This window comes from Lontra canadensis, unplaced genomic scaffold, assembly GCF_010015895.1.
Source record: "Lontra canadensis isolate GAN:19392208 unplaced genomic scaffold, GSC_riverotter_1.0 scaffold15, whole genome shotgun sequence".
Taxonomy (NCBI): domain Eukaryota; kingdom Metazoa; phylum Chordata; class Mammalia; order Carnivora; family Mustelidae; genus Lontra; species Lontra canadensis.
The window spans coordinates 16,186,534-16,212,977 of NW_022631009.1; the positions used below are offsets into that span (position 1 = coordinate 16,186,534).

The 26,444-nt window shown below is 38.1% G+C and overlaps 1 protein-coding gene across 2 annotated transcripts in view; it reads left to right on the forward strand.

Annotated features, from left to right (window-relative positions):
- The first annotated feature begins 1,390 nt into the window (after positions 1–1,390).
- The window catches only part of LRP12 (LDL receptor related protein 12), a 72,778-nt gene continuing 47,724 nt past the window's right edge, over positions 1,391–26,444 (forward strand). For both annotated transcript variants that reach the window (XM_032858492.1, XM_032858493.1), the window contains exon 1: positions 1,391–1,793. In XM_032858492.1, the coding sequence (XP_032714383.1) occupies positions 1,715–1,793 (79 nt within the window). In that variant the 5' untranslated portion in view covers positions 1,391–1,714. The remainder of the gene's footprint in view (positions 1,794–26,444) is intronic.

Genomic DNA, 26,444 nt, shown 5'->3' on the forward strand with positions numbered 1-26,444 from the left:
TCTAGAATCCTAAAACTAGGTAAAACCACTGCAGGTTGTTTAATGAGAAAGTGAAGCTGCTCCTTTTTCTCCAATGAGAACGGAAAACATTTTTTTGGAGTTTGGTCGTTCTTTGTTTTTTCTTTATGTCAGCTGATACAAAATTTATTAATTATTGGATATCCTATTGTTTGTTAATAAACTTTCCATCTTTTGAAATACTATTTCCTGGGGAAAAAATCTTAAAGGGGACAATTCGGTAGGGGATAGAGGCAAAGCCTAAATGTACCTTCCAAAAGGTGTATCTTAAAATTTATCATTTACCTATATTATGCATTAAGCATTGTGCTACAGAATTTGTGATATAGAGGAAAGTCTTGAATTTGGAATAAGAAAAATGGTTTCAAACCATTTATTTGCTATATTGTTATGGGTATTTAACCTGAGTCTCATTTTCTTATTTATAAAATGTGGATAAAAATGTTTATCTCACAAAGTTGTTAGGGATTACAAAGAGATAACCTGTCGATGGGACAGCATAGTGCATTGTGCATTGTAGGTCTTCAATGAATAGCCAGGAAGGTGCACGTAAAGGCCAATGATAAACCCAGTAAGGGAGATAAGATGTGTAGACACTTTAAAAATAGACGACGGAAGGTCAGCCGTGCCAGTATCACTACAAAAGTATTTAGAAAGTTCTTCGGAGTGCTAAAGGAAGGAGGCGTTCCACTTGCGGAGATGGGGGAAGGTGCTTAGCGAAATTAGGAAGTGCAGAAAGACGTCCGCGCACCCAGGCCGATTTCCCACAGCCCCTCCGCTCCCCGCCCGCCCCCGGGATGTCAAACTGCCTCCCGCGGCTTCCACGCCAGACTGGAAGAGCACCGCACTCTAGCCTTTCTGGACTCATGCCAGGCACCTTGACCGTGGGTGTCCAGCACCAGAACCGCGGCACGCGCGCACACTGGCCCAGCGGACGGCGGCAGCGCTAACTGGCACCTACCCACCCCCAGTTCCGTGCCGATTTTAAGCGGAGGCACGCAGGGGTAAAGGAGAGGATGTCCCAAGTTCCTAGACTCCGTTCACTCTCTCTCCCCGCAAGCACAGCCGCTCTCAGCCTCCCAACTTGTCCTCACACCACCCGCAGGGGTAGCAAGGAGGCCTCGGACTGCAGCGGAGCTCCGCTGCGGGCCCCCGCTCCCCGAGCTCTCGGGAACCTCGCAGCCGGGGTTTGCGTGCTCGCTCATCGATTGGCACTGCCTTACTCCTCCGGCTCCAGTCGCGGGGAAACGGGCCCCGAAACTGGGAAAGTCCGGAGGAGCGCGGGGCGGGAACCAAGGCAGGCGGGCCAGGTGATTACCGATCGCATGGATGAGCGCGGGTCCCGGCTCGCGCTCCGTCTGGCGGGTGGCGGCGCCGGCTAGCCTGTGCGGTGCGAGGCCGGAGTCGCGCTTCCGCCGCCCCCTCGCCTCGCGCCGGTGTGCGCTCAACCAGCCTCTGCCCCCGGGAAGGCCGCCCGGCGTAGGGCTCTCGCGCCGCCCGGGGTGGGAGCTGGCGCGCTGCTGAGGGAGGGCCGGAGGGAGGGAGCGCGGGCGGGCGGGCGGCGGCGGCCCCTCCCCTCCCCCTCCCGCCGCCGCGGAGCGCGCAGGGAGCAGCCGGGGGCTCGGTGGCGGCGGCGTCTGGCCCCAGCTCCTCCTCCTCCTCCATCTCCTCCTCGCTCCCTCCATCTGCCGTGGTTATGGCCAGTCGCTGGAGCACAAAAGAGTCTCCGCGGTGGAGGTCTGCGTTGGTCTTGCTTTTCCTCGCCGGAGTGTACGGTAAGTGTCCGCGTCCCTGCGCCCCGCTGACCGAACAAAGCTGGGGCGACCCTGGGCCCCGAGGCCTCCAGGACAAGGGGTTCCCCGCGAGAACCGGGGAGATACCCCCGCCGCCGGCGGGACAAAGACCCGGCAAGGGGTGGATGCCCCGAAGGGTGTCCACACGCGAAGATGCTTTCGTCCACTCACCATCTCCGGACCCTAGGGGTTGTCGAGAGGGGTTTGGGCGTCCCGGCCGGAGCGAGTCCCGGTGGAGCGAGGGGGTGGCGGGCGCACTTCCCGACCTGGGCTGGAGGGCCCCTTGCACCATCCACACACACAAAGATGTGTGACTGTGTGACAAGGAAGAGGAGGTCGCCCTCGCTGTGGTTGGGACGCTCCTGCCACCCCCGACCCTTCCGGCGTCGGGAAGTTCTCTCCCCAGAGAAATTCCCACCGTACCAATCCCCCATCTTCTCCACTCCCTGCAAAAGCAGCCCGCTGCTCTCTTCCCACTCCTGCACCTCGGAGGCCGAAGCTCCGTGGATCCCGGGCGTGCTGGATCCTGTCCCTTCCCCAGAAGCAGCACGCGGGAGAAGGCCAGAAAATAGTTTCCAGCCCCACCTCAGTCTCTCCCTTAGGGCGTAGATGTCTGCCGTGACTCCGAGTTCATTTGTCATTTCATCCATCATTGGCCGCTAATGTTGTCACTGTTGCTTCATTCCAGTCTGTGGATTGCGTTGCATGTACTCCTTTGAGGTTCAGAGACGGCTGAAGCCTGTCTGTGAGGACTAAGCTTTACCTTACAGCAGGGTCTGAACTAGAGCTAAATGGAATTAATTAGCAAGAGCATTCATTGTTTTGAGACTTGAGTTCCACTTCTGACTTCACCGGTCTTAGTTTTTGAGCGAAACGCGTTGAAAAGGTGTCTCAATGAACACAGTTAACCTTTACTTTTTAGAATGGGGTTTTGATATCTTCAGAAGGAAATAATTAGAAGTTACCCTTCTCTGGGGATTTCACTTAGAAAACGTCTAAGTCATTTGCCACAAACCCTCCATCCACTCATGGTGTGGTGATGGAGTTAAATCAGCATGTGATTCACCAGCAAGTATTACCTCTTTTGAAAGAATTTATCTGTGGAATTGAATGATGGTAACTTTGAAAACCTGAGAAATTACAGTCAATGAATTTAATGAACATAAATTAACACTTACTGACAACCAAAAAATAGTTTTTCAGTGTGATTCAAAATTGTACTGCTTGCTGCCTGACCTGATTAACATATTATTATTTTTGTTTGTTCGGGGTAGAGAAAGGTTTGGTCCACGTTCAGTGTGATCATTGCGAGTGGTATGCTCGTGTGTGATCAGAAAACCCTGTGCATGACTTTTGAGTGTTAGTTGCATCAAGTGGCTGGGATCCCTACTTGCCTGATGACTTGTGGGTTTGGGTCTACACCAGAGATCAATAAGCTATTATGTTGTTTAGTCTAGCCTGAAGGTGGGTATAATTCTGCTCTAGGTTTGGTGTAATGGCCCAGAAGAGAGAAGAAAGCAAGAAGGCATCTTTAATCTAGGGTGATTCGAAGTGCCCTGCTTTGTCCTCTGCTGTAGTCAAAATTGAATCTTATGATGTCTGATCAGAATGAATAAATAAGTAAGCTCTTTTAGCTCTTTCATTAAAACCTGTGTCATTAGTGTTTGAACTAGAAGTCTTTTTGCCTCCAGGGATAAGAAGCTGTGAACCCCGTAATTTGTCTTGGTACATTTTTTTGTACTTGTACACAAAATGACTTTCTGGTAGGTACTTAGCAAAGATTTATCTTTTGGGAATTTGTGTTCAGTGATGAATTGTTAGGAGGCAAAGAATGAAACTCCTCTTCCAGCCGTGGGGGGACTTTGTAATAAAACTAGGAAGTAATTGTGCCAGGGTTGATGTCTGAAGCCACAGCAAGTTTCAAAGTATAAGAAAAAAGGAGGTAGTGAGGCAGGCAGAACATTAAACTATGTGAACAGAGATAAAAGCTACCCTTCACCCTGCAACCAGAGAAATTCTCTTTATAGCTGCACTTTTGTCCTCTTCTGTCTCTCCAGCCAAATGTGGGTTTATACGAGAGAGAGGGAAAAAACCTATAACAATTATGTGGGAGATGTGCTTCTATAACAGTAGTGGGGTTTGTTTAACTGGAATATGCACTAGTTGTGAGGACTGGTGGATGCATCCTGAGAAATATCTATTACCTTAGACCTTTAGAACAGATATTAGCTATAATTTATGAAACTGCCCCTTATGCAGCAAAAAGTGTTATTTTTTTAAAGTGGCCTCAAAAATAATTAGAAATCATTGTTAAAACAACTTAGTATTCAGGGGTGCCTGGGTGGGTCAGTCAGTTAGGCTTCAGATTCTTGATTTCAGGTCAGGTTACGATGTCAGGATCAGGGAATCAAGCCCCACATTGGGCTCTGTGCTTAGTACAGAGTCTGCTTGTCCCTCTCCCTCTGCTCCCTGTCCCCACGTTTGGGCTTGCGTGTATGCACTCTCTCTCTCTCAAATAAAACTAAGAAACAACAGCCAAGTGTTCATAGTAACACTTAACATAGACTCAGTGAAAAAATGCAGGTTGGCCAATATTTAGGCAGTTCCAATACTAACTCTTCACAGAATGACTCTTAATTCATTAATGGCAATATTAAATGGCTCCAAGTTGTGTCTTGACTCTTGGAATCTTTCATACATCTTTTTAAAAGATTCTCTTTATTCTGGTGTTTATGCTCTTCACATGGCCATTTCAGTGGTCTATGTACGTGACTATTAAATGTGATCATTTTAGTGAAATAGTGTGACTTTCACACTTCCACATTACTTTGCTGAATGTCAAAGCTTTATGTGAAATCAAATTGTGATATGAAATATAGTTAATATTTTTTAGAAGTAGTTGTTTGAGAACCAATAATTCTCTTTCAAGAGCTGCTGTATCTTAGCTCCTGTGACTTAACTATTGAATGTGCCTAAGAGTTAGTAGAAAGTAGAAGTTGACCTCTGCTTTTGAAAGTTTGAAGGGATAAAAACATTAGTGGGAGGATCTATGAGCTTTGCTGGGCATTGTTGTAGGCCTACTGTAAGAGAAGGTGTTTCTTCAGATCTCACATAGGGGTGTCTGGCTTTTGCAAGTGCATGGAGATTTCCAAAGCAGTCTCCTGGTCAACAGAAGGTATAGGTTGGTAGGCTTATCTCCCAGCCCATAATTTGGTGATCGTAACAGTTCCAGTTGCTTATCCTTTCCACTTCTGTTTGTCTCCCAGTTCATTGATTTCTGACTTTTTTTTTTTTTTTGGCTGAAACCCACCCTTAAAATACATTTTATGTTACTCCCAGTATACAGAACAAAACAAAGATTATGAAATAATACTCTTACTACCTGTGATGAACTCCAACATTTTATATTCTATTTATCCCTCCTTCTCACCCTTCCTTTCTTCATTTGCTGGTTAAACTCACTAGTTTTGGACCCACTAATAGATTGCAGTTCTTAGTTTGAAAAACACTGCCCCAGATGAGACCTTAAAATGTAATTTGAAATGTTTGTGGTATTGAAATGTTTGTGGTATATATATATATATATATATATACATGTATATATGTATATACATATACATGTATATATGTATATACATATATATGTGTGTGTATGCACACACACACACACACACACACACACACATATATATATATGATCATTTTACAATAGCCTTGGAGAGTTGCAGATGGTTAGTTTTTGGCCACTTGCTGCCAGAGCATTTGATAGCAGTTAAGAACTCTTCCTGGCATGCACTGACTGACCTGTGATAAAATTCTTCTTTAAACTGGTATTCAGTTAATTATAGTCAAAAGTCTTTGCTATACACAGTACTGTTCTAGAGGTTGTGATAACATAAAATATTCTTTTATTCTTGCATTTTATATCTAATGGTGAAGTCTTTTCCCATGAATTTTATGGAACATTCAGCAGCATTTTATAAATTTCCAGTTTAAGGATAGACTAGAAGTTCCAATTTTAGAAAGGTTGTAGAAATAACTGGAACATGAGAAAAAATTCTAAACCAGATTCCAATTACTTCTAAAAAAGTCAAGCTTGATTACATAAAATATGTTGAAAAAAATGAATTAATTGCTTAACATAAACCCTTCCTTGGGTTTAGAATCTAAATTATATCCATATCCTAATGACACTATGAAGGTACACAGCACATTCTATAAAATTCTAAGCGGTTATCAGGCAGAAAATATTAAATGACCGCTTTCACAGGGCTGGCTATGTTCTAGGAAGAATATGGAGGAGATTTGAATGATGTCTGATAAATGATTTAGAAGGTTCCTAGAAAGTAAAATCTCTGACAAAAACATAAAAGTGATGTCAGGCTGAAAAGTGAGCAGCAGTTAAAGAGAATGGAAAGAAAGGACTGACTTTTGTGGTTAGACAATTTAAAGCTTATCAAGAAATTAAGGGAACAGTGAAACCTTTTTGTGTTTCTGATCTGAGGTGTTTTTGTAGTTGAAATTTTTTTTTCTTTTTTTTTCTTACCTTTTATCAGTGCTGTTACAGTTTAAAGAATGAAAGGTAAAAGAGGGTAAATAAATATAGAGGAGATTTATCTAGATTTAAGCAAACAGAAAATGTTTTTATTCTAGAATGAGTTTTAATCTTGTTCTTGCTGCTAGTCTTTATAAGTAAATGAAGGTTGTTCTAAATTTGGGAGTTGAAGTTGAATTAATGACCTATAATTTCCAAGGTTACCATTCCCTCCAGTTTCTTCTCTTTTTCTCCTCACCCTCCCCTACCACCACCGTTTTCTGGGGAGGAGTGGGTGATAGATATACACTACTTTTTCCCATTTTCTAAAGCACAGGATTAGATTCTGTTACCAATCTATCTGCTCAGTTACATGTCATTATTCTTTCTAGCTATATGTAACAATAGGTGTATATATACACCTATCTCTATATTTTTAGTTTCAATACCAAATTACCCTAAGGAATTCTCACTCTCTAAGCTATAGAAGGAAGGGAAGAAAACTAACGTCTATTAAATTAAGTGCAGATACTGTGCTTGGTCTGTATTCATTGCCAGATAATCTTTAGAGGGTCCCATTTGGCAATCCTATAAGGTATTTGTCCCTTTTCTATAGAAGAAAAAATCTGAAGCTCAGAAAGGTTGTGACTTCTCTAAGATCAAACCACTAGGAAGTAGTAGAACCAGGATTGCAGCCTAATCCTGTCTCTTCACTCATTCGTTCTGTTAGCAAATGTTCGTTGAGCACTTGATTTTATCTGGCACTCTGTAAGGCACAATAACCTGATGAACATAGTTTCGCCCTCATAAGGTTGACAGTCTAGTTAGTAAGTTATAATAATAAGAAACCGATAAGGGGCACAGATAGTGAATAACAGACACAGGATGATTAGAGGAAGACTTCTTTGTAGAGTCATTTGTAAGACCTAAGTGATGGCTAACCATATTATGATTGGGAAAAGAGAGCCTTGCCCTTGGGAACCACATGTGAAAGACCCAGAATCAGAAAAGTGTTGATGTGGAAGAGCTGGTGTGTCACAGGTAAATGAATAGACCAATGCAGCTGGAGCACAGTGGTCATACAGGAGAGTGGCAAGATGAGCGTAGAATGTTAGGCAGGAAGGAGCTCAGGACTTTGGAAACCATGGTAAAGAGTTTGCATTTATTTGAGGGTAACTATACAGGGAGTTTAAGTGCACACAATATGATTTATGGTTTGAAAACAGTCACTTTTGCCCACTCTGTGGAGGATTGTTGTGAAGTAGACAAGAGTACATATGGGATGATCAGGTTTGGGCTGTGATCCAGGTGAGAGACACGGGACCTTGGACCAAGGTAGTAGTAATAGTGTGGACAGAAGAATATGGATTGCCTTTTTGATAGAAAAGAAAGGGATGTTTCCTCTCTTGTCACAACAGGGAAGGGAGAAAATACTGGTGCCAGTGTACTTAGGTCTATTAAGTTTCAGGGTGGGAAGCTGGAGATTTCCTAAAGTACTACGACATGGAATCAGGTGAGAATGATGAGAAGGGAGGAGAGGTTGAGGGTGATTTGCTTCTATAATTCAGTGGAGGACTTTAGACCCTTAGGAATGTAAGTTTCTGTTATTGAAGCTAGAAAAGGGAAAGCCAAGAACACTCAATGCAAGAAGGAATATTGTGTTGAACAGCTGTACAACACGTGACAAGAATGAGGATTTCAGGGGTGCCTGGGTGGCTCAGTGGATTGAAGCCTCTGCCTTCAGCTCAGGTCATGATCCCAGGGTCCTGGGATCTAGCCCCGCATCGGGCTCTCTGCTCAGCAGGGAGCCTGCTTCTCCCTCTCTCTGCCTGCCTCTCTGCCTACTTGTGATCTCTGTCTGTTAAATAAATAAATTTAAAAAAAAAAATGAGGATTTCAGTTATAAGGGGAGAGGCTTCACGAGAGTCCTGTGGAGAACTCAGTTCTAAGGACTATCATATTTGTCGGTGAAATAAGTATAGAATGTAACTTTCTACAGTGTTCTAAGAGTATTTCAGGCAAGAAGCAACGGGTAGAGTAGAAGTTAGATGCTTTATATTAAGTGATCAATTAAAATGCTTTATATCTAAGAAGGGACAAGGGTGTATTGGTAGATTAGAAAGTCTCAGAAAATTTTAGAAAAAGTAGGTGACCTTTTTACCTTTATTCCCCTGGATTGCGTAGTTTATTTACAGAAGATACAACTTTAGAAGGTCCTGAAACCTCAAAATAAATGAAGCTGACAGAAGAGTTATCTAGTTGACTCTTAAATATTTGATAACTGACTGCCCTACTAGTATCAGTTTAGTGAAGAAGCGAAATTGGTTTACACTCACATCCATACCACTCAATGAGAGTAACTTGATATCTACCTTTAATTCACTTACATTTCCATTTCTAGAGAAATGGGGAATGGTGCTAATCTTTTAATATTGAATTGATTAAATGGAGCACAGTACCATGTTTAGTAGTTGGGATTTACCTTTTAAACATAAGTAAGAAAGTAAGCCTTTTCTTATCTGACTTAATTTCATTGATTATTAAAGCATTATTTAGGTTTTAGGTTAGTAAGTTGGGGAAGAGATGAATCTTCGTATCCGGTATATTCTAAAATAGAATTCAGTTCCTTGAATTAATACCTGTTCTAGTGACACTAGAACCTTTTACCAAGACTAAAAATACAGAACACCTTTACAGAAAAATGCCTTGCTTAAATCCTCAGAATATCTGTGAAGTAAGTGTAGTGGAAGCTGCATTTGAGAAGTGATTTTGCCTAAGGCTCACATCTCTCTACTGCTGTTCTCTTTATATAGAGACCCATTGTTTTTTTGTTTGTTTGTTTGGTTTGTTTTGTTTACATTGTTGTAACAGCTCCCAACTAATCTTCACTCTAGTCTTGTCCAGATTCAGTTATATATATAACAGCAGTCAGAGTGGCTTTTCTAAAATACAGATACAATTATGTAATTTTCTTGCTTAAAACCCAACAGTATTGGGGCACCTGGGTGGCTCAGTGGGTTAAAGCTCTGCCTTCAGCTCAGGTCATGATCCCAGGGTTCTGGGATCGAGCCCCACATCGGGCTCTCTGCTAGGCAGGGAGCCTGCTTCTCTGCCTCTCTCTCTGCCTACTTGTGATCTCTCTCTCTCTCTCTCTCTGTCAAATAAATAAATAAAATCTTAAAAAAAAAAAACAAAAACAAACCAGTAGTGCCCTGTTCCTAAAACATAGGCATAACTCACTAGGCCCCTTATGATCTGGCTAGTTTTTCCTTTCTTGTCTCTTGCTACTTCCCTTCACCACTCCCCTACCCTCTACTATGTCTCTGCTATGCTAAACATATTTCTCTTATCTCCTGGCCTTTGCACACTCTGTACCTTCTGCCTGGCTTTACCTTCCTTTTTGTATCACTTTCTTTGTTAGGCTAACTCCTGCCTGTCCTTTGGCCTTCCTTTAGATGTTACCTCCTTTGGGCAGTCTTCCTTAAAAGGTGCCCCCTCAGGAGCATCTCAGACTTCTTTTTTTTTTTTTTTAAGACTTTATTTTTTATTTATTTATTTGACAGAGAGGGAGAGAGAGAGAGATCACAAGTAGGCAGAGAGGCAGGCAGAGAGAGAGGAGGAAGCAGGCTCCCCACTGAGCAGAGAGCCTGATGCAGGGGCTCCATCCCAAGACCCTGGGATCATGACCCGAGCCAAAGGCTGAGGCTTTAATCCACTGAGCCACCCAGGTGACCCGCATCTCAGACTTCTTATATACAGTATTGGTATTGGTCTGTTTTACTTCTATTTCCCCATGTAGCAGCACTGTCCAAAATACATAATGTGAGCTTCAAATGGAAGTTATGTACACAGTTTTAAGTTTTCTAGTAGCCGTATTTTGAAAAAAGAGACAAGTGTCATTAATGTAAATTTTTTAACTCATTAGTGTATATCTAAAATACTGTTATTTTGACATGTAATCAATAGAAAATAATTACTGAGATATTCTGTACTGTTTTTATATTAGGTCTTCAAAATCCAGTATAAACTTTATACCTATAGCTCATCTTAGTTAGACTCACCACATTTTAAATGCTTAATAGCCACTTTGGAAAACAATATCTGTTAAAAGTTGAATGTAAACATGCCCTGTGATCTAGCGGTTCTACTCCAAGGTATAAACTCAACAGAAGTGGGGACATAATGTGTGCCAAAAGACATGTACAAGATTATTCATAGCATCCTTATTTGTTATTGTCTGAGATGAAAAACAGCCCCTCTGTCCATCCCCAGTAGAAATGGATGAGTTAATTATGGCGTATTAGCATAAGAGAACACTGCACAGCAGTAGTCTTCAAACTTTGAGGTCTCAGGTCACCACAATTAAATTTAAAATGACAGTAGGAAAGCCATTATGTGTGACCATAAATAACATACATTAAATAAAAATATGTAAAATGATAACTATACTTTCCCAGACAAAAATTAGTGAGAAGAGTGGCACTACTATACATTTTTGCAAATTAATGTCTGGTTTCATAGAAGACAACTGATTTCTCATGTTTGTATCTGCAGTGTCTGTTGTGACATGTTTTGCTTGAAGTATAGGAAAAAATCCTGCCTCACATAAATGTGTTACTGTAAAGGGAGAAGTATTTTAATAGCGTTTTCAGATAAATGTGAATATTCTTTGATTCTACACCAAAATTTGACTGGTAGTTGTTGTTGTTTTTGAGTTTAGTTGCAACATGGAATCTGAAAGCATATCCCAGTGAACTTTATTCTTTTAAACTCTGAAAGGGTCTTGGAGATTCCCAGAAATCTACTGACCACATTTTGAGAATAACTTGCTTATAAAGTAATGGAAGAGAACCAATGACTTGTACCACGGTAACATGGGTGGATTTCACATGTTGAGCAAAAGAAATCAGACACCAAACTATAAGGTACTATATGGTTACAATCCAAGAAGTTAGAATACAAGGTGAGTTGTTACCTATTGGCAAGAAGCAGGGGAGGTTGTGATTGAGAGGATCGTTTAGTAGGGTAGCTTCTGGGCTATTGGTCATATGCTATTTATTGACATAAGTAGTAATTAACATGGATAAAGTGAGTTTTCTGGTGATGGCTCATTGAACTGTAAACTTTCAGTTAGTGCAATTATGTATATGTCTCAGTTAAAAGTTAAGTAATAATTTTTATTAATAAAAATGTTTTTTATTAATTTTATTATTAAAAATATTTTATTTTTAAAAAAATTAAAAAAATTTTAAAAATAAAACAGTATTCCCTAGTAATATCTATGGAAGGTTTTCTGATCATTTATATTCTCTCTTGTGTTTGGCATTTTGCTTTTGTTTGATTTTTTTCCTTTGGGTTTGATAATTAAAAACTGTTTTAAAACTTTATACTTTGGAAAATTCCAAACATATCCAAAAGTAGAGAAACTAATGTAACTAACCTGATATACCCAATATCCAGATTCAACAAATTATCATTAAATGGCTAGCCTTGTTTTATTTAGACTTGTACTCACTCCCTAAACACAAATGATTTTGAAGCAAATCCCAGACATCTAATTTATTCATATTTTACCGTGTATCTTTAAGATGTGAGGACTTAAAAAAAAAAAAACCTCAATACCATTATCGTACTTAGAACATCAGTAATTCCTAATTACCATCAAATATCTATCTGTGTACATATGGCCCTGGTTGTCATATAAACATGAATTTTTAGACACTGAATCAGGATCCAGATAAGGTCTATACTCTGCAGTTGTTGATATTTATTAGGTCTTTAATGGTTCCTGAACTCCATTTTTCTTTTTTTTTTTTTTAAGTGTGATATTTGCTATAGGTTTCTGTTATTTTTAATCAAATTAGAGATTTTCAATTCCTATATTCATAAGTTTTTGAGAATAAGTATTTAATTTTGTCACATAAGTTTTTTTCATTTCCAGGGTGATCATAAGGTATTTATGAGAGCAAGAGGTATGCAAGTGAAACATACCTAGCACAGGGCCAGATAATACCTGAATATGTGAGTTCCTTTATCCATGAATGGAATAAATACATTCATGTGATTCCTAATGTTGAACTATTTTTACATTTATGTAATAAGCCATAGCAAGTTGGTAATGTTGCATTTTCTTTTAATCTGCTGGACTACATTTAGTAATTTTTTTAGACTTTGTGTTCATATTTATGAGATCAGTACATTGTCCTAAATTTTTTCCTGCCTCCACTTCTTTTCTTTCTCTCTGCTATAAACTAACCTCCCCTCTCTTCCTGTCTGATTATCAGATCTAATCCCTAATCTGTTAATACTTTAAGATGTCCTTGTAAACTTTTTTGTTTTTGTTGATTTCAGTGATCAGTGTAAAAGATTTTATTATTTTAGTTCTTATTATTTCGCTTTTTAAGATTAGGAAAGGAGAGTGCTTATGAACTATTTAACAGGAAAGCAACAGTGAATAGCTTTGTCCTGCTGACAGGAGAAATGTTTCATTCCTAGTGTGGTTAAACTTTATCTCACTTAGCAAGATAATAGAGATGAGCCTATAAGAAGTAGATCCCTTCTTATGAAAGGACTTTAAATAAGCCAATTAGATACCCTAGTAGAGATGGATTCACATCTGAAGGATAGAAGGCAAAGCAAAAGTTTTTTAATTGGTGAAATTCAATTTATCGGTTTTTTATTTATTAATTGTGCTTTTGGTGTCATTTCTAAAACTCTTCATCTAATCCCAGGTCATGAAGATTTTCTCTTACTTTTTTCCTAGAAGTTTTATTTTTATTTTATACATTTAGATGTAAGATCCATTGTGAGTTTGTTTTTTGTAAAGTATAAATTTTGAGAAGAGGCTCCATTTTTAGGTAGGAAAACCAGTTCCAACAGCATTTGTTTAAAAGACTGTCCTTTTTCCACTTTTGCACTTTTGTCAAAGATTAAGTGGTCATATTTGCATGGGTCTATTTTGTTTTTTTAAATAACAATTTTACATAATGAAGTCCAACCTTTTTAAGTGTATAATTCAGTTTTTTTATATGTTCACAGAGTTATCCCAAGTATTATCACTATCTAATTCTAGAATATTTTCACCAGAAGGAAACCCTGTACATATTAACAATCACCACCACTTTTCCCTTAACCCTGTCCCCGCATTTGGCAACCACTGATTAACTTTACGTCTCTAACGATTTGCCTATTCTGGACAATTTCATTTAAGTGGAATCATACAATATGTGATCTTATATGCCTGGCTTCTTTCATCTAGTTTGTTTTCATGATTCAATCCATGTTCTACCGTGAGTCAATACTTCATTCCTTTTTATAGTCAAATAGTATTTCATTGTGTGGACAAACCACATTTTGTTTATCTACTCATCAGTTGACAAACATTTAGGTTGTTTCCACTTTTTATGAATGATGCAGCTGTTAATATTTGTGTACATGTTTTTGCATGGACATTTTCCAGTTCTCCTGTGTATATGCATAGAGAGGAATTGCTGGGTCTTTTGATAATTCTGCATTTACCTTTCCAAGGAAATGCCATATTGTTTTCCAAATGGATGTACAACTTTACAATCCTACCAGCAATGTGTAAGAGTTCCAGTTTCTCTACATCTTCACCAAAGCTTGTTATTGGCCATCTTTTTTTTTTTTTTTTTAGGATTTTATTTATTTATTTGACAGAGAGAGAGAGATCACAAGTAGGCAGAGAGGCAGGCAGAGAGAGAGGGGGAAGCAGGCTCCCTGCTGAGCAGAGAGCCCGATGCAGGGCTTGATCCCAGGACCCTGGGACCCTGACCTGAGCTGAAGGCAGAGTCTTTAACCCACTGAGATGCGCACGTCCCTCTGGCCATCTTTTTCTTACAGTCATCTCTATAGGTATGAAGTGGTATTTTATTGTGGCTTTTTGGGGGCATTTTTCTAATGTTGCAGGGTTTGTTTGTTTTTTTCACTATTAGCAGTTTGTGAATGTTTATTCAAATCCTTTGCCATTTCTTTTTTTTTTTTTTTTTAAGATTCTATTTATCTATTTGACAGACAGAGATCACAAGTAGGCAGAGAGGCAGGCAGAGAGAGGGGAAAGCAGGCTCCCTGCTGAGCAGAGAGCCGGATGCGGGGCTCGGCTCGATCCCAGGACTCTGAGATCATGACCTGAGCCTAAGGCAGAGGCTTACCCACTGAGCCACCCAGGCGCCCCCCCCTTTGCCATTTCTTAATTGGTTGAATTATCTTTCTATTGTTGAGTTGTAAGACTTCTTTATATATTATGGATATTAACCCCTTATCAGATATATGGGAGGATAATACATGAGAATGTACTATTCTATTTTGTGCATGTTTGAAATTTTACAGAATAAAGCAAAAAGAAGGAGGTGTTAAAATACTTTGCCAAATTAATTACATTAAAATTTTCATCACCATTCTTAACAATTATTTTGATTTCTTAACTTTTCTTTTCCCTCTCCCTTACCATTTTCTTTGTCCCATATTATTTTTCTTTAAGTCTTTAGTTAGTTTGATTTTTTAAATTTTGCTAAAGTACTTTCTTGAGTTGTAGTCTCTGTCTCCCCAAGAAATATGTGTTGGGTGTGTGTGTGTGTGTGTGTGTGTGTGTGTTTAGGTGTACACAGCTGGAAATTTTCTTTTTTTTGTCTTCAGGGGGGAAGAGGGCATTCAGGTTCCAGTGTTTTCTGTTCAGAACTCTATCTAGAATTACTTTATCATCTTTTAACTTTAAGTTGCCATTTTGATTCTCATTCCTTTGTTCCTTTGGAAGCATGTAATAATTTCCTTTTGGAGTTTACAGTTTTCACGAGTATGTGTTTACGTGTGTATCTTCAGTCATTATCACTGTTTGGTATTGGTAGTGATTTTATCTGAACATATCTAGTTGTGTGTTGGAAAGGTATTTTAAGCATAAGTTGTGTATGTTATATATATGTATGCATATGTACATATGTGTATTTTAACTCCATTATCCTCTAAGTTCTCTTTTAGAACTCTTGGCCTTATCTTTTTTATTTCTTAGAGTTTTATATCCCTGTGTTTTTATTCTTGAATTTAAAGATTGTTCAGTTTAATCTTCTAAGTTGTAATTGTCTACAATATAATTGTCTATAATTTAGAATGGTTTGTGATTCTTCATATAGTCTTCTAAGTGATAATTGTTGTATAAAATATAAAATATTTGTCTTTACAAATAATTTCCCTTTTTTGTAATCACAATTTTGGTTTTTTTTTTTGTTTTTTTGTTTTTTTTTCAGTTAGCTCTGGAACTGACATTTGTCTGTCCTGTGAATTCTCTTACTCTCTACCTGCCCTTTCCCCTACTCACACCCCCACCTCTGAGATTATGATAGGAATTGTGGGTCCCTTTCTCAGAAAATAATCCACAGAAGCACATTCACAGAGAATTTTGTATATGATATCCTGTGATTCCAGATCTCCTTAAAGCTCATTTATGACCCCTGATAGTGCCATTCTTGAACTGGCTGCATTGGTACCTGGGAACTTCTTAGAAATTCAGAATCTCAGGCCCTGCCCCAGATACTGAATTAGAATCTCCATTTTAACAAGATTCACAGGTGATTTCTTTCATATTCAAGTTTGAGAAGCACTGCTGAAGATTAGAAACCTCTGTGAACCTGTGGTATATGTGATCTATATTGATTGTTTCCCTTTTAAAAAAAAAAATGTATCTGATATATCATCAGCGTCACCTTTTAAAAAGTCATATCTCGATCATGTGTGCATGGGTTATGCATGGGTTATTAAAGTAGAAATGTTTTTAAATAGTTGCAATACAATATAGTATTTTTTAATTAACTTTTTAATTTTTTATAAACATATAATGTATTTTTATCCCCAGCGGTACAGGTCTGTGAATTGCCAGGTTTACACATTTTACAGCACTCACCATAGCACATACAATACAGTATTTTAATAGTAAGCTATGCTATATTAAATGGCAAGAGATAAAGAGAGACTGATTTATAAACTGATTATAAACTCATTTTTCTATCAATAACAAACATGTAGCAATCACTATGTGCTGGGAAGTGTTTTAATCACTGTGTATCTTTGTGTGTATATGTATACATGTTTGTATGTGCACACACAGTCACTTTTCTCATAACAACGTTGTCTCATAACAGCATATCAGCCTGGATACTATTATACTATCATTTCATAGATGAGAGACCTGAAACACAGAGTCTGTGTATTTTAGCCAAGTTCACATAATCAGCAAGTGGAAGAGCTGGGATTTGAACCCAAATAGTTTGGCTTTATAATCTATGCTCTTAATCATTATGCTCTACTGCTTCTTTGTAGTTTTACTTAACAGACCTCGCTAAACTCAATGTTGCTTATATGCAAACTGATTAATTTATGATACATTTACTCTTTTAAATTCATTACTGGAGCTCATCTGCTTGCAGTGCTGATAGATGAGCCACAGATACCAGATCATTAGTGTTTTCTGAATTAATTTTGGTTTGCTATTAATTGAGATTTCTAAATGGCAAGATGCTGGATTATTGGATTTTATGCTCCCTACCCTCAAAGTTTGCTATGAGCCTATTAAATAACTTAAATAAGTTAATAAACAAATAAGTTTCCACATAAAATGTTCATTTTCTTCCTTCCTCAGTAGATGGACAAAAGAGAACTTATAGAAATGATAATTGGACAACTAATAAAATTAGAAACAAAAATTAATTTTAATTTTACAAAGAAATCCCAAATAAATATCACATACTAATTTAGTAAATAAGTGAAAATCAACTTCTGTTAAGAGCATTCATACCTGACTGGTAGAAATGGTAGTCCTTGGCTGACGATTTTATTGGTATCACTTGACATAGATTTTGGACATTTTTCCACATCACTTTTCCTCATAAACTGTTCCCATAATGTTGAACCCAAGATTGTCTGCAGTTTTGTTCACACTTATCTATACTGTAATAGTCATGCTTTTATAATATTTATCTTAATTTTTTATTGTTTTCCTTGTGGTTAAGTCATAAAAATAGAATTACTGGGTCAAAGGTTGGAGTATTTTCAAAGCTGTTCAAAAATAAAAATAATACCCAATTTAACTGAGTGCTTATCATATGCTAGTCATGGCTTTAAATGCTATATGTATATATTATATGCTATACATATTAATGACTACATGTATTTTATTTTTCTGTGTGAATTATGTTTCAAAGTGAGCAAATAACATTTGTTGAGAAAATTTTTGCAGAATTTCAGGTAATGAATGTATAAAGAATATTTAGGCTATAATCATTAGTATTTATTGACAAAACTATGAAACTATTAGACAGGCGGTTAAATGGGAACCCTACGATGGAGGAATCAGGTTGCCCTATCCATCCGTATTGATTGATCTCAGTCTCGTGAGAAGTAGGGCCAGCAGATAGTGTGTGCCTCCTAAAGTGATACCGATAAAGGATACATACAGCAGAAGCTCTGAAGTACTCCAGCCCAAAATGCTGACCCAGTGTCAAATCAGCCACCTACAGCAGGGGTGGGAACCGTGGCCTTGGAGCTAAACCCAGCCTGCTGCCCGTTTTTTGTTTTGTCTTGTTTTGTTTCCTCTTAATGTTCAAATGCAACCAGTCTGGTGCATTTAAGTATTGTCTGTGGCCACTTTCATGCTACGGTGTCAGAGTTGAGTAGTTGCAGCAGACACTGTGTGACCCACAAAGCCCAAAATATTTACTCTCTGGCCCTTTTACAGAAAAAGTTTGCCAGTCCTTGTGCTAGATGAGCAAAGATAAGTGACACCAAAAGGAAGTGTCACTGCAGAGTAGCAGCCTCTTAAAAGACAACTGATCTAGTTTCTGAAACCAGTCCGCTATGGAAAGTAAGGGAGAATCACTCTAGATTAAGAGAGACTTAAACACACCCAATGAAACATTGAGACTTTAGTTGGATCCTGCTTCAACTGTAAAAAGACATTTGTGAGACAACCAGGAAAATCTGATTATGGCCTGGCTAGATTAAATGATAAAAGAGTTATTAATTTTGTTAAAGGAAATTATTGAAGTTGGGTGAGAGAGTATCTGTCTGTATCTTTAGAGATGCATATTGAAGATGCATATAGAGGTGAAATGATACGTGGCATGTATTTTAACATACTCCACACAAACATACAAAAGGAAATGAGTAGCAAACGTAGAAAAGTCAAACTCAAGATTGTGATATCAAGGCTCATATACTTTGCACTGTATCATCATGACATTGTATTCTAGCTCTGGTAGAATTTAGTATTTCCTTCTCTGTTGCTTTTAACCATTACTGACCTATCGTTTTAGAATTCCCTCATCTCTTGGAATCCATGTCAGTGTATGCACATCCTTAGCCTTCCCCTGTTCCACTGTATTTGAGCATCATTAACAGAGGAGCATCTATCAAGGATGAATCTACATCTTGTGGCCTTAGTGGGAGAGGAGCCCGGTATTCCATACATCATTCTGCTCCTCAGTAGCTATGAGATTTTAGTCCTGTCACTTAAATGCTGAGTCTCAACTTCCTGGGCCATAAAATGGGAGTATCAATTATTCCTGGGATTGTTTTAAAATTAAAGGATGTATATTAGGAAAGTGCTTTGTACATGATGAAATTATTACCCAAAATATGACCCATTTATATTTTGGAAAATACAGTGGGGAAGGTAAATGCATGGTCTTTACAATAGGACAGACCTTGGTTTGCATACAATTTCATAACCGTATCACCTTAAGTGAGTTATTTATTCTTTCTAAAAGTCATTTTCTTAATTTGTAAACTAGGGGTAATACCTCAAATATTTGTTCTGATGATTAAGTAAATTAAAATTTGTGGCAGTACATAGTATAGCACTAATACATACCAGGTAGATAAATATTTTTTCTCTTTGTTCACTTGGAGAAACATACCAACATATCAGAGATAGGTATGTGTATGCTGCATAATATTTTATGGTTATGTGAAAAGGATAATCCTCAACTTCGTGTATGATACTTCTATAGGGAAATGCCCCATTGACAGAATACACAGCAAGGCGCTATATTAAGATTCTGTGAAAGAATGTTATGAGATGAGCTTTTATAAAGTAAAGAATCAGCCATTTGCTCAAAGAAAAGAGAATTCTTTAAACATATTCATTAGACTGATGAGCTATAAGCTATTAAGAACCCAGGAGTCACTGATGATCAGAAATGTAAAAGCATCAAAGCCTTTGGTTTGGTGTCTCCCCTAACACCACCCCCGCCAGCAAGTTACTAAAGCTAATGCAGAGTAGAATCTCTTGCAGTCTCTGGACTGAAGCTGCTCATGAGCTTTGAACAGTTGTTTACCAAGTATTTTCATAATGAAGGACAGTGGTAAGGAATAGCTCTCTCTAAAGCCCATAATCCAAGTGAACGATCGGATCTGAAATCTTGCTTCCCCCTTAATAGCTGTCTTCCTATTTATATTCCTCCATCTTCTTTCCTGTTAGCGCTGGACGTGAAGCCAGATTATTAATTATACGAGGGTGTTTCATGCTTAATTTCAAAACCTGATCATTTTGATTCATTAAACCAACAAACATTTACTGAGATCTAACTCTGTCAGAATCTGGAAGATAGTTGTTGGGGAATAAGAAGGCAGGGAGAAAGTGAAAATGAGAAAAAGAGGGGAGAAGAAAGAGAGGATTTTCTTTGCTATAAAGACACTCTGAATTTGATGTGGAAGATGCCCAGTTAATAACCCAAAACAAGATGATAAGGACTGTGGTGGTAATATGCTCATAACTCAGTGCTGACACTATGTACTGTGGGGACCTCAGGAATGACTCTTAACTCACTCCGCAGTTGATAGAGATCTGTTTCCCAAGCCCAGCTGAAGGAGTTGGGCGAGGAACTGGTGATGGCGCGGTGGACTGTTTCAGGGAGAGTTCAGAAATACCACAGTTTCAGAGACTGTACTTTGGCAGTGTGTCAAAACCAGAATATGTATGTATGAGGTAAACGTAGACAAGGAGTAGTAAAAGTTAAGGGTCAAGAGGTAGAGAAGAGCCAGATTCCAGTAGGCCTTGGAGGCTCTTACTACATATAAGGAGTTGAGCCAGTTACAGTTTTATAAGCTGAAGATTAATATCAGATATGCCTTTATAAAAGGTCTCTAGTAGCACAATGAAGAACGGATCAGCGAACTACGAGACCAAAAGTAGGAAGCTTGCAAGCTAAGTCATTTATGCATACATTTAGCAAATATACTTGACCCTTGAACAATGAAGAGGTTAGGGATGCCGACCCCTCCCACACACACAGCCAAAAACCCATGTATAGGGGCGCCTGGGTGGCTCAGTGGGTTAAAGCCTCTGCCTTCGGCTCAGGTCATGATCCCAGGGTCCTGGGATTGAGCCCCGCATCGGGCTCTCTGCTCAGCAGGCAGTCTGCCTCTCTCTCTCTCTCTCTGCCTGCCTCTCTGCCTACTTGTGATCTCTGTCTGTCAATAAATAAATAAATAAAAAGCTTTAAAAAAAATCCATGTATAACTTTTGACTCCCCCAATATGTTAACCACTAATAGCCTATTGTTGACTGGAAGCCTTGCCGATAACATAGTTGATTAACATATTTTGTACATCATATGTATCATATACTGTATTCTCACAATCAAGTAAGCTATAGAAAAGAAAATGTTACTTAGAAAATCATAAGAGAAAATACAGGTACGGTACTATACTATATTTGCCCCACCCCACCAATCCATGTGTAGATGCACCTGTGCAGTTCAAGGTTTTTAAACTTCAACCAGTATTGTCCAAGAGTCAGTTGTACTTATCAAATGTCTGCTGCAGACTAGTCACTCCTTTGTGTTTCTGTCCTTGTGGAGCTTATTATTTAATGCAATAAAACAGGAAAGAAATATCAGTAACATGAAGGAAGGATATAGCAAGATAGGGAAGAATCAAACTTAATATATAATTCATGAGCAGAAGAAGGGGATGGCGAAGAAGAAATCAGAAATGACTTCCAGGTTTTTATGTGGACAACTGAGAGATGCTAGCATCATTCACCAAGGTAGAGAGTATATGCAGAGGAGCAGACTGAGAGTTGATAAAAGGAATTCAGTTTCAGACATGAGTCTGAAATACCTAGGTAATATTAAGGTAATACTTAATTCCTGTTCAATAGGAAGTTAAAAGATAATTTTTAATATGGAAATAATAATAGCAGCTCCTTTATAGGGTGATTTTGAAGATTAAATGTACTGAAGCATGGAAATGGCTTAGACCATCATCTGGCAAATAGTATTCCTCCTATTAGTTGTTGCTGTCGTTATTTCAGGAGTATGGGCTTTGAGCTAGACAGATCTACCTAAATCCTGGCAATGCCACCTCGAGCAATTCTCTTAACCTCTTTGATTCTGTTTCTCTGCATGTGAAATGGGGATAGTATCTATTTTACAAGGATGCTGCAAAAATTAGTAATAGTGTATGAAAACCACCAACCACTGTGACTGGCATAGGTGAATGTTGGGGAGGGGATGAGTATCAGGGTAAAAATTTGCAGCTCAAGAGAATATTCTGATTAGGAGTAGAAATTGAGATTTATCAGCATGGAGAACTTAAACCTTTAAACATATATGCTAAAAAGAAGCAGTTTTTAGAAAGAGAGAAGATAATATGCCAAAAAAGACCTCTGAATGGTTGGCAGGGGAGATGACTTACTGAGAGTACTGGTTGAGTAAGTTGTTTGGAGAATAAAGAATAATGATGGACTCATTTAGTTTTTGAGGGAATAGAATAGAAAGGTAGAGATTGATAAGGCTTTATTAAAAGGTTTTGCTCCTTGATGAGTTGAAACCATGAATTTTTAGTGACATTGTTGTTCCTCATAGTTATGTGATTTTTTTTTCCAGCCATCAGAAAACTGGATTCAGAGTTTGTATTCCTAAGGATGAAGTATTTGATAGGTGGGTCATTGGTAATCTTTGCTTGAGTTTCAGAAATGTGCTGGAGTAAAATTTAGATTGAGGAAGGGCTTGAGCAGATGATAGGTAGGGAAGCTCCATTAGTGAGTGTAAATTCTTTCAAAAGGTTTGGCTGAGAAAGGAAAGACTAAGAAAAGAAATGGAGAGGTGCACTAACAAGAAAAAGGTTTTCTTTTATGAATGAGGAAGACCTGAATACATATGTTATCAAGAGAAGACAAAGGAACCAGAAGAGAGGAAAGATCTGAAGGGAAGGGAAAGAGGGGGACTAATGAATGACTCCAGGACCCAGAGTGATTTTAGACACTGTGTCCTCAACTCCTACTGTGGAGCTTCTGATAAACTTGAGAATTATCTTCCCACTCAATGAAAAACTATTCATAATGTCATGTTCTCTGGTCATTGATATTACCAGAAGTAGAAGCGAAATACTCACTGTCTCATCTTGCATAAATAATAAAGGTAAGAAAAAAACAGCAGTATGGATATTTGATACAAAAAAAAAAAAGAAAAGAAAAGAAAACATGGAGTTGATGTCAAGAAAAACTTAAATTTATAAAAGATACTATGATTTTAACAATTTAGTAATTTCTTTTAAGCTTTGTCAAAAGTATACTTCAAAAACGTAAATGGTTACTGATTTTTAAATTCTACTTTCTTTATATTTCTACCTGTACAGGGGTATTTTCCTATAGCCTGACACATTAAAAATCACTTATGTTTATTGTTATTATCTGAAACACTGTTTCTATTTGTTTGCTTTGGTCTGTTGGTAAATAACATAGTGTTATCCATGAAGTTAGCAAAAATAGGAAAGCTGCAGCCATACATTACTCTTCTCATTATTGAGTCTCATGTATAAGAACGTTTTTGAAAGTGACCTATTGCTATAGGGGAGGGTAATGTATATACTTTAGTATTTATATTAAATGATAGTTCTTGTACCATTTTGTCAATAATATTAAAAAAGACATCACCTTTATAATTTCTTAACTGTAACATTATAAAGAAAAACTTGGAACTAAGTAGCTATGTAGTTTTATGTTGTGTTAATTTTTGTCAGAAGGTAGTATTCCAGTACTTAATATTCAGTCCACATGAATTAACTTGCAAAAGTAGTATATACTGTAATGAGTCAAACAAAGAAAAGTGTCAGCAACAAAAGCTTATCATTTCTGTCCTCCTTTCTGTCTTGGAGATGGGGTTAAGTAGGCAGGGTAACAGTGGTAGCAGTTTATTTTGTATCCTTCCATTCATTTTTCTTTTTTTTTTTTTTTTAAGATTTTTATTTATTTATTTGACAGACAGAGATCACAAGTAGGCAGAGAGGCAGGCAGAGAGAGAGAGAGAGAAGGAAACAGGCTCCCTGCTGAGCAGAGAGCCCCATGCGGGGCTCCATCCCAGGACCCTGGGATCATGACCTGAGCCAAAGGCAGAGGCATTAACCCACTGAGCCACCCAGGTGCCCCCTTCCATTCTTTTTTCTATACTGTAACTTGGATTCACAAAATACACCAGAGGTCACAAATTCAAATTCTAACCAAGACCAAGAAAGTAATACAAATGAACTAAGAGGGTGGGGTATCCGTGTCAGAATGACAATAGAAAGTCATGGGCACTTGGTCACCTAAGAAAAAATATGTCCTTATTCTAAAAGAGATCAGCTCAGTAGGTTTGCATGCATGAATACATTTAGACAGATATTCAAGGGAAGCCAATATTTTTATTGTTTTTAAGTGAAAACTCAATTTTTAATGTTGGAATTAAGAAGATCTTGATTTGAGCGTATCCCTCCCACTTAACTAGCTGAAGAATCTTGCACATTTTACTTAATCTGAGTCAGTTTCCTCATCCATAACGTGGGGGATAACAGTATCTATTCTTAGGAAGAAGATTAAAATAATACTTCATGAGTTCAGTACAGTGGATAATGCCTTGTAAATGTTGACTGTGAGCAGTAGTTCTCTGACTTTAGGAGTGTGGAAAGGGAATTGACTGCACAGGGTCCCAGGGAGCTTATTTAGGGATGAAATATGTGTCTTGATTGTAGTGGTGGTTGCAGAACTGTGTGCATTTGTTAGAACTCATCAAACCGTATACTTGGAATTAATGAACTTTTTGCATGTAAATTAAACCTCAACAAAGCCACTTTTTAAAAAAAGATAACTGCCTTTCCCTTCTCTCTGTACTTCAGTTATGTCAACTATTAAAAACAGAGTTGACATCAGAGTTTTCCAGCATGTTTATCTCCTGTATCCCTTTGCAACCCCGGTCACAGGCTCCCATATTGCAGAAGATTTTGCCCGTTGAGAAACAAGAAAGAAAGAACTTCCTTCATTTGTCAGTTTCACTTTTCTGTTGTACTAAGCTTACCATGTACTGGGTTATCTGTTTGGGTACTATGCCTGGTACCTTAAGTAAAGTGGCCACTAGTCACTTTTCAGGAATGTTATAATGTAATCAACAAGCTAATTACCTACTGTTGAGTAATAAGCTATGATATCTAATAAACACAAAAAATTAGAAGCAAAAACAATATATTGGTGTTTCCTTAAATGAGAATAAATACTAGTAGCACCCAGTGTGTGTGCATGTGTGTATACACACATATCCCAATTTATTCTGTGAGGCCAGTATTACCCAAATACAAGAGAAAGAAAACTACTACTTTCCCTTATTATATAAATGCAGAAGTCCTCTACCAAATACTAGCAAACCAAATCCAGCAATATGTAAATAGGATTATAAACCATGACCAGATGGGATCCTTCCCAGGAATGTGAGGTTCAACACAGGAAAGTCAGCCAGTGTGATACAGCATATTGATAGAATAAGTGACAAAATCACAGAGAAATCTCAGTAGACACAAGGAAGACATTTGACAATAGCCAACACCATTTCATAATAAAAACGCGGAAGAAACTAGGAATAGAAGGAAGCTTCCTCAGCCTGATAAAGGGCATCTATGAAAAATGCACAGCTAACATCATACTTAATGGTGAAAGACTGAAAGCTCTCTATGATCAGGAGCAAGAGAAGGATGTCCACTCTCACTTCTTTAATCAGCATCGTATTAGAGGTTCTAGGCAGGCAGTTAGGCAAGGAAAAAAGTCATCTTAATTGGAAGTGAGGAATTGAAACTATCTTAGCTTATGGATTTGACATATTGTACATTAAAAAAAAGTTCCAGGGAATTCACAAAAAGTTTATCAGAGCTAATAAACAAGGTCAGCAGGGTTGCAAGATATAAGAAAAATATGTATTACTATATACTAACAATGAAGAGCTGAAAAATCTAGTTAAGAAATTAGTTCCATTAACAATAGAATGAGAAGCTCCTGGCTGGCTCAGTTGGTAGAGCATGCAACTCTTGATCTCAGGATTTGAGTTCGAGCACCACATTAGGTGTAGAGATTACTTAAAAATCTTTTAAAAGTAGCATGAAAAATAATAAAATATTTAATAGACTTAACAGTGCAAATCTTAAACTCTGAAAGTGCAAAATATTGTGGCTAGAAATTAAAGATGTCCTAAAAATGGAAAGACATCCCCATATGTATGTATTTGATATAATATTTGTTGAGAATTGGTATTAATACTCCTCAAGTTGATCTGTAGATTTAACACAGTCCCTATCAAAATCTCAGTTCTCTTTGAAGGAATTGACAAGCTGATCCTTAAATTCATATAGAAATTCAACGAATCAGAATAACAAAAACAATCTTAATGAAGAACAAATTTAGAGGAATCATGTTTCCTGACTTCAAAACGTATTGCGGTTTCCAGAGGAAGACAGCATGACACTGGTATAGGAATAGACAGATCCATGAAATAGAATTTAGTGTCCAGATATAAAAGCTTATATCTGTAGTCATTTGATTTTTGGCAAGAGTGCCAGAATAATTCAGTAGGGAAAGAGTAATCTTTTCATCAAGTTGTAATGAGACAACTGGTTAAGCCATATGCAAAAAAGTGGAATTTGACCCCTTCCTCGACCGCATACAATACTTAACTCCAAATGGACTAAAGGCAAAATATAAGTGCTAAAACTATAAAATTCTTAGAAGAAAACATAGGAGTAAATCTTTGTGACCTTGGATTAGGAAATGGATGCTTAGCCATGACAGCAAAACA